The sequence below is a fragment of the Balaenoptera ricei genome, chromosome 11, assembly GCF_028023285.1.
Source record: "Balaenoptera ricei isolate mBalRic1 chromosome 11, mBalRic1.hap2, whole genome shotgun sequence".
Classification (NCBI taxonomy): Eukaryota; Metazoa; Chordata; class Mammalia; order Artiodactyla; family Balaenopteridae; genus Balaenoptera; species Balaenoptera ricei.
The window spans coordinates 58,494,716-58,507,984 of NC_082649.1; the positions used below are offsets into that span (position 1 = coordinate 58,494,716).

At 38.7% G+C, this 13,269-nt stretch overlaps 1 protein-coding gene across 12 annotated transcripts in view; it reads left to right on the forward strand.

The window, feature by feature from the left end:
* LOC132374861 (nuclease EXOG, mitochondrial) overlaps positions 1–13,269 on the forward strand; it is a 43,771-nt gene that overhangs the window by 7,585 nt on the left and 22,917 nt on the right. For all 12 annotated transcript variants that reach the window (XR_009505777.1, XR_009505771.1, XR_009505773.1 and 9 more), the window contains exons 4-5: positions 1,433–1,509; positions 4,793–4,907. Coding sequence is in view for 1 of the 12 variants with exons in the window: in XM_059939217.1 (XP_059795200.1) it covers positions 1,433–1,509; positions 4,793–4,907 (192 nt within the window). In the remaining 11 variants the exon portion in view is untranslated. The remainder of the gene's footprint in view (positions 1–1,432; positions 1,510–4,792; positions 4,908–13,269) is intronic.

Consider the following 13,269-nt stretch of genomic DNA (forward strand, 5'->3'; position numbering starts at 1 on the left):
ATTAAAAACCTAGGAGCCAAACCCTAACACTTGAGAATTTTCATACCCTATTTTGTCTTTTTCTTCCTGACTTCACTTCCTTTCTTTGCTCAGATGCTCAGACATTTTTAAACAGGTTGAGGAAAACTAAATGCTATGCAAAAGGGAATTGGAAAGCCACCAGGAGCTAAAGCTACTCACTCATTTTTATCTTGAAAAATTTCAGACCTGTAGAAAAGTTGAAAAAAGAACACAGCAAAAATATTTTGACTTGTAGAAAAGTTGAGGATAGTACAGCAAAAACATTTTGATACATATATTTTACATATGCATTTTTTTAAACCATGGACAGTGAATTGCAGACATTGTAACACTTCACGCCTAAGTAGATTGCTCGGGAGATTGTATTGTCTAAAGATGAGGATATTTGAATATATGTCAGGTGTATCATTATACCAAGAAATGTGTGCAAGTGTATTTTTGTATATTTGTACAATAATATCCAGTATACAGTTCTCATTCAGATTTGCCAAATTTTCCCAATTATGTCCTTTACAACTTTTTTTTGGATTCAGTATCTAATCATGAATCACATATTACATTTAGTTGTCATGTCTCTCTAGCCTCCTTTAATTTAGGATAATTTCTCTGCCAAAAAAAGGCGAGAAATGTCTTTTCTGACTGGCATTTATTGCATGAATTGGTGATTATTATCATTAAGATAGTGGTTCTTAACCTTGGATACTCATTGTAACTACCTTGGGAAGTTTTAAAAAATCCTGATGCCCAGACCTGTAACCCAGAGCAGTTAAATTAGAAATTTTAGGGGTTGGGACCCAGGCATCGATATTTTTGAAGCTCCCTAGGTTATTTCAATGTGCATCCAAGGCTGAGAGCCACTGTTTGATGAGAGGGTATTTGGTGGCCTTGGCAGTGTAGACCAATGAAAGGAAATCCAGTGACAGAGCCTTGGGTTTACAGGTCAGAAGTGTGAGATGAATGAACACATGGTGGCTAGAAATTCAGAAGAACAGGACTTTTTTGTGCCACTCTTGAACTAATGTGTTTGCACTGTACTAAAATACTACTGTGCTCCTGAAAGCTGCCCTTTGTTGAGAAATCCTCTGCCAGAGGCTTAGCACTAGAATTCACCTTTTAGCTTTATACTGGAAATTTTTCGTTCATAGAGTCTACATTATAGGTTTGAATTTTATAAATTGTGAAGAAAAGCAGCACACCAAACTACTTCTTTTGTTATAGTCCTTATTCTGAATAATCATTATTGAGCTTTCTGTCATGGAGTAGCTGTGGCTTTTGTTTATCTAAACAGATAGTTGCTGTAATTGCTTGGAGCTAAGGTATGAATAAGGAACTGGTTGTCTCTACTTTGTAAAATCTCTCTCAAAGGGAAAGGTATTTCAGTGCAAGTTACTGTTTTTATTTCTTTTCACAGAAAGCCATGGCTGAAACCTTTTACCTTTCTAATATCGTGCCTCAGAATTTTGATAATAATGCTGGTTATTGGAACAGGTGAGGGGTGAGAGTTTTTAAAATGTGATTCTGTGGGAGATGAGTGATGTGACAGGAGAATGTGTGCCTAGCACCTGTTTCTGCCTTTGGTTTTTCAAATGTTAACACTACTGAAGATAAATATTTTGGACTAGTTTTCTTTGCTAGATTTGGAAGTATAGACTTCAAAACATAGCCAGCCATTTTGGTCATGTTTCCTCTGGTCAGAAGTCAAGTTCTGGAAGAAACTACTAAAAATCTTATTACTGAGGCAGTAGAACACTATGTTTATAGGCAGAGGATACTGTATTTTTCTCCACTTGTATTTAAAGAGTTGCTGAGCTTTTTAAGAACAGTTTTGGTACCGTTGAACATAACCATTACCAGTTTTTGATAGAAGCTGTCTACAGTAGTCCCCCGTTATCCACAGTTTTGCTTTTTGCTGTTTGTTACTCACCGTCCACAGTCCAAAAATATTAAGTGGCAAATTCCAGAAATTAACAATTCATAAATTTGAAATTGGCGCGTTGCTGAGTAACCTGCTAAAATCTAGCGCCTCCTGCTGTGTCCTGCCCGGGATGTGAATCCTCCCTTTGTACAGCGTATTCCCCCCATTGGTCAGTAACTGTCTCGCTTTCATAGTGCTTGTGTTCAAGTAACCCTTACTTTACTTAATAATGGCCCGCAAACGCAAGAGTAGTGTTGCTAGCAACTTGGATTTGCTGAAGAGAAGCTGTAAAGTGCTTCCCTTAAGTGAAAAGGTAAAAGTTGTTGACTTAAGAAAGAAAAAAAATTGTATGCTGAGATGGTTGAGATCTGTGGTAAAAAGGAATCTTATATCTGTGAAACTGTGAAGAAGAAAAAAGAAACTCATGCTAGTTCTGCTGTTGCATCTCGAGCTGCAAAAGTTATGGCCACTAAGCATAAGTGCTTAGTTTAGATGGAAAAGTCATTAAACTTGTACAATAAGATATTTTGAGAGAGAGAGAGAGAGAGAGAGAGAGAGACCACACCCATATAAGTTTTACTACAGTATATTGTTATAATTGTTCTATTTTATTATTAGTTATTGTGTTAATCTCTTACTATACCTAATTTATAAATTAAACTTTATCATAGGTATATATGTATAGGAAAGAACATAGTGTATATAGGATTTGGCACTGTCTGCGGTTTCAGAAATTCACTGAGGGTCTTGGTACGTATTCTCTGTGGATGGGGGGGGGGGCTACTGTATAAAATCATATGGGCATTCTGTATTTTTCTGATGCTTTCATGCAGTTCTGTCAGGGGATCTTTTAAGCATTTAAAACTGGTACAAATATTTCATGCTATTGCGTTTTCCCCAGACATTACTGTGTGGTTTGAAATAATGAAGAGAGCACCTCACACTGAAAAAGACTTCAACAATTATCAGTCATGGCCCACATTTGTTTCATCTACATACCCTCCTTTCCCCCTACGCAGATTATTTTAAGCAGGTCACAGATGTATTATTTTATCCACAAATTTTTTTAAATTAATTAATTAATTTATTTTTATTTTTGGCTGTGTTGGGTCTTCATTTCTGTGCGAGGGCTTTCTCTAGTTGCGGCAAGCGGGGGCCACTCTTCATCGTGGTGCCCGGGCCTCTCACTGTCGCGGCCTCTCTTGTTGCGGAGCACAGGCTCCAGACGCGCAGGCTCAGTAGTTGTGGCTCACGGGCCCAGTTGCTCCGTGGCATGTGGGATCTTCCCAGACCAGGGCTCGAACCCGTGTCCCCTGCATTGGCAGGCAGACTCTCAACCACTGCGCCACCAGGGAAGCCCCACAAATATTTTGATATATATTTTTAGAAGATAAGAATTCTTTAAAAAAATATAACCACAGTACTGTCATTGCCCCTAAAAATGTAACAGTAATTCAGTAATTCCTTATTAACAATTTTACAATCAGTGTTCAAATTTCCCTGCCGGTTTTTACCTTTTTTTTTTTTTTTTGGTTGATTCTAACACAGTCCACACATAGATTTGGGTAATATATCTCTTCAGTCCCTTTTAATCTGTAGGCTTCTCCTCTTCTCCCTGCCCCCGCAGATTATTGGTTGAAGATCTGGGATGTTTGTCCTATAGAGTTTTCTTTCCATATTCGGACTGATTACATACCTTCGGAAGCATTTAACATTTTCCTTTTTCAAGGGATATACTTTTTGGAGGAAAACTTTACCTTCAATTGGGCATATATGCTATAAGATGTAATGTTGATTTTACTTTTTAGATACAGAAACTGAGGAATGATGTCGTGCATTGTTACCTCTCATAAATTGCTTCCAACTGCAGTATAACAAAGTGCATATTAAAACTACTTGCCAGGGCTTCCCTGGTGGCGCAGTGGTTAAGAATCCACCTGCCAATGCAGGGGACACGGGTTCAAACCCTGCTTTGGGAAGATCCCACATGCCATGGAGCAACTGAGCCTGTGTGCCACAACTGCTGAGCCTGTGCTCTAGAGTCTGTGAGCCACAACTACTGAGCCCGAGTTCCACAACTACTGAAGCCCGTGTGCCTAGAGCCTGTGCTCTGCAACAAGAGAAGCCACCCGATGAGAAGCCCGCGCACAGCAACAAAGACCCAACGCAGCCAAAAGTAAAAATAAATAAATTTATTTAAAAAATAAAAAAAATAAAACTACTTGCCATTTTTATCTAATAAATTAGCAAGAACAGTTTTTAAATGATTATTCCCAGTGTTGTAAAGATTCTTGTGAAACTGCTGTTTCGTATTTTGGAGTTTATAGAGTAAATTTGTACAATCTCATTAAAAATATTAGTTTTACATATAATCAAGCATCAAAATATTCAATAAAGTAATTCTGGCCCTTGAAATTTATTCTAAGGAATTAATACAGTGTTGCATTATTTAAGAAATGTCAGGATAAACCCAATTGTCCTACAATAGGAGTAGTTACATAAAAAAGATATATCAACTTTTTGAAATGATATGTAATTCTTGAAAAAAGTTTATTTGAGAACTAGGACATAGAAAAATATGAGAGGAAACAAAACAAAATTTCAGTTATAAACTATGTTGAATGCACACACAGGAAAATAGGTAGTTGTATAAATGCATGTATTTTTAAAGTTTTTCCATGCAGTAAACACACTGGGAAGAACATTGCTTATATGCTTATAGTGTTTTGTGTCATATTCTCTTTACATTGATTTCTCTAATATTCTTGGTTTCTCTCTTAAGGACTTGATATGGTTTGCTGCTTTTTCTATGTTTATGTGTGAGAATATCACACATCTTTTTGCTTTGTTTCTCAGAATAGAAATGTACTGTCGAGAACTGACAGAGAGATTTGAGGACGTCTGGATAGTATCTGGACCGCTGACCTTACCTCAGACTGGAAGCAATGGAAGGAAAACGGTTAGTTACCAGGTAGGAACGTGTTTTAATATTCAAGCTTATGTTATTTGCATGAGGTTATAATCTCATTCTTCATTCTACTTTTCAATTTCATTTATTCACCAGGATTTATTGAGCACCTGTTGGAATGATAGGCATAGAGGATAAAATGATGGGTTAAAAAGCAAGCATTGACTTCAAGGAGGTCACAGTTTAGAAGGGGAAATAGACATGTTATCAGTTAATTATGTTAAAGTGTGATCTGATATATAAACGCATAGATGAAGTGGTGTCAGAACGAACTGACCAACCCTATTTGTGGGGGTCAGGAAGACTTCACAGAGGAGGAGATGTTTTTTTTGGCCCCGCTGCATGTGGGATCTTAGTTTCTCGACCAGGGATCGAACCCTCATCCCCTGCATTGGAAGTGCAGAGTCTTAACCACTGGACCGCCAGGGAAGTCCCCCAAGGAGGAGATTTTTGAGCTAGATCTTGATGGGTGAGTAAGAGTGAACTGAGTCAGGAGGGAAGCACGGGGACTCCAGAGGATTGATGGTGTGAGAGCCGGACACTTAAGATCAATAGCAGAATTCTGGGGTTTAGGTATCGTTACAGACACGGGCTGAACTCAGGCAGATGGAGTGAGGAGGAACAGAGGAATACAGGAAAGAGTAATCACAAATTCACTTTTTAGGTGAAGAAGAGGGAAGAATTCAGGAAGACATCCAGATTGCAGTTAGTTGAATAAATGGGAGGAAAAGCTTTTCTTTTAGATGCTTGGATTTTTTTAAAAAGGTGAAGTTTTTTTTACACGCACGATATTTGAGAACTTTATGAATTGAAGGAAAGGGAGATTGAAGATATAAGAGAGTATAATTAGTGGTGTGAGAGCTGTAGACAGCTTCTGTTATGCCCAAGATTAAGGATTCTGCCAAGATATGGACACCAAGGGAAAAGGAGGGTAGGATGAATTGGGATATTGGGACTGACATACATACACTAATATGTATAAAATAGATAACTAATGAGAACCTGCTGTATAGCACAGGGAACTCCACTGTACAGTAGAAACTAACACAACATTATAAAACGACTATACCCCAATTAACAAAAAAAAAAAAAAAAGGAAAAAAAAAGGATTCTGCCAAGAAGGTAGCTGAACTGATATACTGTGAGATCTACAGAGGGTCGGGAATGAAGTGAGGTGAGGAGGAAGAAAGGTGATAGAGTCAGTGAAAGGAGAGGGATTGAAGGACTTCCTGGAAAGTCAAAGAGGAGGTGTGTTTGGGGGGAACATGTAGTAGATGTTTAGTAAATGCTGCTTAGGTTACATGGTTACTTAAGGGAGTCTGTGATAAAATTGAATGATCCGAGAAACAGAGTTAGGAAAATGAAAACAATTTTAGGGTGTATCCTGTCCCACTTGACTGGCTTATTATCAGCCCGTCTGGCTCTGATGAGCAGTGATGTGTAAGTCTCCAAGTGTTCACAGAGGTGCTCACGCCCTCAGAGTATTCCAGGGGTTCTTGTGGGAGTGAAGGAGTGGCAATGGAGTTAGTATTCCAAGCAGATTAATCTCTCTCATCAACTTGCTAATTTTCGTATTTTTTGTAATACTAGAAGGAAAAAATGCCTTAAACCTCCCTGTGTTCTCTTATTTTTCGAATACTAATTATTCTTGAGCTTTGGTAAATCCTCTTTACTCTTACTTTTGGAAAATAGGTTCTCCCAGCTTTCACTTCTACACCTTAAATGATCAAATTACAGTTTTGTGTGGGCTTTGTTTTCATAAAATTGAAAAATTTGTATGACTAGCTTACTGTGTAGTAGAAGAAAAATGTATACAAGGTTTAAAAGGGACAGTTAACCAGTAGTTAAGAGCATTTCACAAAACAGCTTTTGTGTGTGTGTGTGTGTGTGAATATTTCTGTTAAATATGTTTTGGCCACATGCTGTTGTGGGAAGTATATTGTTTTTCTTAAGTTGGATATAATTTTTATTATCTATCTGCTAAAAGCGCCTAGAAGCAGTGATATGCTATTAGCAATGAGTGTACCCTGAGACCAGATCTTGGTTTCTAAAAAACCACCTCCTGCTGAAAGAACCCAGCACTTGCAGAAATGGCTGATTCCAGGGATGGTGCAGGGAAAGTACAAACTGGAACATCTTGTGCCAGGAAGCAAGTAAGTACTCAAACAAATGGTGAGGACATGTCAAAAGAACACAGGAATCAGCTTTATGGAGTTCTAACTTAACGTGTCTGGAACTATTTGATATCAAAATAAAATGGATTATAGAACTTATAAATAGGAATCCATATCTTAATACATAAGTAAACACATGGGTGTAAGGAGAAGCTTCTGTGTACCATGGACTGTCAACTAATAAGTTTGTAAGAATGAAAGAGAAAAATCATTTTGTAGCCATCATGGTAATGTGTTTCAAACAATCATCAGTGGATGTTAAAACTAGAGAGTAGAAGCTTTATGATGAATAGGACATTTATATAATATATAATTCTAAACGAATCCCTCCACAAATTACTTATTGATAACAAAGCAAGAAATGGTAACTTCACAGTAGAGAAACTCCCCCTTAACCGAGTGATCAGAGTTAATATTGCATGTATGGGACTTACTGATAAATTGTACTTCCTGGTGTGATGCACTAAGGATACAATATCACTTCTGTGATATTTCTGCCCAAAATGCATAATGTTGAGTCTCATCATGCAGAAGTATCAGGCAAACCCCAAATGAGGGACATTCCGTGAAATAGCTGACTTACATTCTTCAAAAATGTTAGTGTTGTCAAAGACAAAGGCTGAGAAATTAACTGTTCCAGGTTAATGGAGACTAAAAACTAAAGACTAAAACGCCTGAAAACAAAATGCATTGTGTTATCTTAGATCAGATCCTAGATCAGAAAACAAAAGTTGCTAAATAAGACTTTATTCAGACAATTGGTAACATTTGAGGTCTGTAGATTAGATAATTATATTTTATCAGTGTTAAATTTCCTGATTTTGATCATTGTACTGTGATTATGTAAGTGAATGTCTTTGCTCCTAGGAGATACATCCTGAAAGATGTGTCTATGACTTACTTTCAAAAGGGTTAGGGAAAAAATAGAGAGAAAAAGAGAGTGATAAAAGGAATTGGGCAAAATGTTGAGTTGATGAATCTGGGTGAAGGGTGTGCACGTGTTCCATATGCCATCCTTACACATTTTAAATTTGCAGTTAATTCAGAATGAAACAAATATATACGTATATACCTTTTAGTATATCTTTTCTAGACCAGAATTCTTACTACACTGGAATATGTAAAACTAACCACTAAAAAGACTTAACCTTGCTTCTCCTAAATAGTTGATCTGTGAATGACATTCAGGCGTGTTCAAGTAGCCTTGAAGAGAGTTTCAAAAGAGACCTGTCAGCTCTTCTCACCCTAATTAGTGTCGTAATGGTGAATGTGTGAGGGCAGTCAAGATCAGCTTCCTGAAGAGTATACTTTGAGTAACAGTCTTGTTTTTTTGTTTTTATTTTAAAGCATTATTGGTCTTAGGCCTTTTCTTTCAGATTCTGGGCCTCTGAACCTATATCATTAGTTTTCCATGTCTATATTAATTTATAGGACCTATTCATGCTCATACTGGCAAATCTTTAATTCGACAAATCTTTAAGTACCTCTCATGTGGGAGGATTGTATATGGAATTGTAAATGACATGCTTCAAACTACATTCTTGATTACTTTCTCCCTTCTTTCCTCTATTTCACATCCTGGGAGTCATCTCTCTCTCTGAATTTCTTTGAGTCAACAACTTTTATCAGTTCTTTTACTTAATAACTTGTACTCAGATTTTGCGGAATCTCTGAACACCTGTAATATTGAGGAGGACTCCACTAAGTTTCTCTGCACTTCCTACTTTCTGGCATAACAGGATGTTCCAGACTCGTCTTGGGCAAACTCTGGAATCAGCCATTTCTCTTGGTTCATTTTAATGGGGATTGGTATTTAGAAACCAAGATCTGGACAAGTTGATTCTTGAGTACTCGGTCTGCTGTTTGCCTTGTCATGTGTGTTCACCACATTTATTTTTAGCCGTTTTTAGTGGGTGGAGAGAGCCCCAAAGAACATAGTATGTGAATTCTATTGCCTTTAGTGGCGCACTGTTAGGAAGGCCTTTTTTCTCCATCTTCAATATTCCTATGCTTTTTTAAAATTTAATTTTATTTATTTATTTTTGGCTGCATTGGCTCTTTGTTCCTGCGTGCAGGCTTTTCTCTAGCTGCGGTGAACGGGGGCTACTCTTTTTTTTTTATTTTTTTTATTTTTGGCTGTGTTGGGTCTTCGTTTCATGCGAGGGCTTTCTCTAGCTGTGGCAAGCGGGGGCCACTCTTCATCGCGGGGCGCGGGCCTTTCACTATCGCGGCCTCTCTTGTTGTGGGGCACAGGCTCCAGACGCGCAGGCTCAGTAGTTGTGGCTCACGGGCCCAGTTGCTCCGCGGCATGTGGGATCTTCCCAGACCAGGGCTCGAACCCGTGTCCCCTGCATTAGCAGGCAGATTCTCAACCACTGCACCACCAGGGAAGCCCGGGGGGCTACTCTTTGTTGCACATGTGCTTCTCATTGCGGTGGCTTCTCTCGTTGCGGAGCACGGGCTGCAGGCGTGTGGGCTTCAGTAGTTGTGGTACGCGGGCTTCAGTAGTTGTGGTACGTGGGCTCAGTAGTTGTGGCTTGCGGGCTCTAGAGTGCAGGCTCAGTAGTTGTGGCACATGGGCTTAGTTGCTCTGTGGCATGTGGGATCTTCCCGGACCAGGGCTCAAACCTGTGTCCCCTGCATTGGCAGGCGGATTCTCAACCACTGCGCCACCAGGGAAGTCCTTCCAGTGCTTTTTGAGAAGGAGATTTATAGCCCCTGGTCGTAAAGGAAGCAGATAACTGTGTGTTATGTATGTGTACATAAAGTTGAATGTTGATAGGAATCTATATCCCTCGATGGGTATGTAGTTTTTCATCTTTCATGGAATCATATCAAAGTGACATCTACTTTTATATACGTGTTTATATTTTTCACTAACGATTTCTATTATAGCTTTTGTTAGATTTGGCATCAAACTTGATTTCAGGTGGAATTTTAAACTTAAAAATCTTTAGTATATTTATTAACATGAAAGCAAAATAGGATCCTTTAGTAAATTAAATTGGAAACATTGTCTCAGAGCTCACCATTTTAGGAATTTAGTTGGGCCAAAAATATTATATATATGCGTACAAATATATACACGTATAAACTTGGGTGAATTTGGTTAAGGAAAACAGACATGGGAGGCAAAGCTAGGCAAGGGGAAGAGGTAGGAAAAGGTAGGATGTATGCCGAGAAATAGTAAGTCCCTCAGACAGTTGGATTAGAGCACTTGTATAGGGAAGAAGACGAAAATAAAAGGAAAGGATAAACAACAAGGACCTACTGTATGGCACAGGGAACTATATTAAATATCTTGTAATAACTGTAATGGAAAAGAATCTGAAAAAGAATATGTATGTGTGTGTACGTATAAAACTAAATGACTTTGCCGTAAACCTGAAACTAATACAATATTATAAATCAACTATACTTCAATAAAAAGTTGTTTTGAAAAAATAAAAATAAAAGGGAAGGTTTGTACCAGGTGGTAGAAACCTTGAATGCCCAGCTAAAAATTCAGGTTATTTTCTAGCAATTCATAATAAAATCATTGTGGATAAAACCATGTCCTTTAGTGATGCTGAGAAAGGGGACACAGCATTGCCCAGCCCTCGAGGTGGGTCTGTTCCTCTCAAGGAATTAATATGTATTTGAATCATGAATTCCTGTTTCCCGGGGAATATCTTGCAGTTATGTGTGGCAATTCATGTTTTGTTTTCTTAAATCCATCCATTTTGTATTTACTTCTTGTTTACAACTATACTCTGAACCTTATTTTAGGAGGATGTAGCTAATAAAAATGAGGTATTAATTTACTTTTCTATCTAGGTAATGAAGCATATATGTGTATACTTTGGAGGAAGTGAAGCAGATGAGCTGGTATTTATCGAGGGCCATATACACCACCCAGTATGTAGGTAGCTTTGTTCATGCTATCCCAGTCAGTCCTCACAAACAGCTCTTACAAACAAGCAGTGGTTATCTTCTTTTATAGGCAAGGAAATTGAGGTTTTGAGGGGTCATGTCCAAGTCACATTGCTAGTAATTGTCAAGGGGGAAATCCAAAGGTGGCTCTCTCTACTTGTATGAGAATTGCCAGTCATTCGTAGTATTTTTCTTTAAGCTCTCAAAAGTCGACAGTGAAGGGATTGCTGTGCTCTTCATATATAGAAGCTTAAGGCCAGGAGGTAAAAAATGATGTGGATGGAGAGCAGTTACAAGTGATATTTACTAGCCTGCAAAAATAAGAACAGAAAATGGGCCAAGAGGAGGATTCCTCATAACCAGGCAGAAATGTCTGCTAGAATATGTAGGAAAGAATCACAGCATCATAGGACTTGAGTGAATGTGAGCCTGAGGGAAGATTGGTAGCAGTGATTTTATCAGAGTGAGTCATCTGACAGCTCTAATTAGAATCACCCCCTTTATTATAGCTTAGGTCATCCATGTGCCTATTTCTAGAAAAGATTGAATCAAGACAAGTGAAACATACCTGAAGATCCTGGCCTGAACATTATAATTGACCTGGCAAGAAAGTGAGCTTCAGATTTGACAGTTCGGTAGTGGTGGTAGTGGTGATGTTAGAAGTACTTAACAGTCTGTGTTTTCCTTCTACAGCATTATTTTCCAAACTTCCACAACTCCTGGAGTGGGGAGGAAATCGAAAATATGTCTCCAGGGATCTTGGGGCATCAGCTGTAGTGATCAGGAATGTTGTTTTGAAATCTCCTCTTTTATCTTTATGCAATCTTCATTTCCATATCTATTTGTTTTAATTGAAATAAATTCTTTTATGTGTTAAATATTTCCTCACCCCCATCCTAAATTGCCTAGTAGAATTGAGAGTCTGGGAAGCTGTGCTTGTTTCACTGGCTTGGCATCTCCCACCTCTGTGCCGGGTGGGTGCCCCATGTGAGAAGCACCATCTCCCAGGGTTTGAGCTCCCGCAGAGGTAGCACAGGTACCACACGGGGCTGCCACACCCCTGTTGACTCCCCACCCCTGTGACTCCCTCCCTTTTTGTTCCTCCAGCCTCTCACGTAGAGATTCCCTGTTTATCACACTGTCATGGTCTCTTTCTTTCACTTGATTGGCATGACCCTTATTTTAAGGGCTTCATCTCTTGATGTGTCCAACAGTTTTATTTTTGGAATTTCTTTTTCTTTTGTCTTACCAGGGGAACGTAACCAGATACATTACATCTATCTGAGTCTTGCAGGTACATATTTTTTCCTCACGATGCTGCTTGCTATTTCACTTAAGGCACAGTTGCTGCAGATATGACATGACAGAGGGCAGGCTTAGCCTGGGTGTTGTTTGCGGCCAGTGTCTTCTGGCACTGAGTCAGCATGAAGGCCCAGCTCTGTGTGTGTGGAGCTGGGGGTGGGATGGGGGAGCAAATTGTCATCTCTGTCTCTTGGATGGGAGGGAATGAGCGCAGGTCAGCACGTACGGAAACTAATTTCAGGTCACGAGCGAGTGCCAGCTTTATGATATATATATTGTATTTTCTAGTCACTCCCAGTTGATTTCCAGCTTTTGTTACAGCCTTGACAAGAGTTGAGTGCTGTTTGGTAATTTAACAGCAGCAAGGATTTCCTTTGTAAAGTATTTTTATACCTAAATATTATATGAAAAGCATTATTGCTGATTTACTGATACTAAAGACTTGGTTCACGTTAAGCCCTCGAGTCCTTTGTTTAGGGCATCATTTGGGTCCAACCTGTTTTCTTCTCCTGAAACCCTATTGTCCACCTTGAACTGGTCTAATTTTGCTTGATCCCATGTTTCCCCACTGTCCCTCTGCAGAACCATCTTTTGTACCAATGCAATTTATTTCTTTCTTTTGAATGACATCCACTACAAAAATAGCTTTTTTACATAGGCCTTGCAGATTTCAAAATCTTTTTTTTTTTTTTTTTTTTAACGTGTCTTTGTATCTTCAGAACTATTCTATGAGATAGACAGCTTGGGGATTGTTATTACCCATTTTATGAATGAAAAAAGAAGATACCAGTGGCTGTGACTTGCAACTTCATGCAAAGCCTCAGGTCTGTGGGGTTTCAATCTGCTGAACCATTCTGCTTCAGTACCCTAGTTTCTAGAAACATTTTCTGAAAGTCTTCCAGTTTTCCTGAAAGTGGGAAGAATTTATTATGTAGGTTGAGTTGTTTACAGAGAAGATAGCTTTAAAATATTTCAGG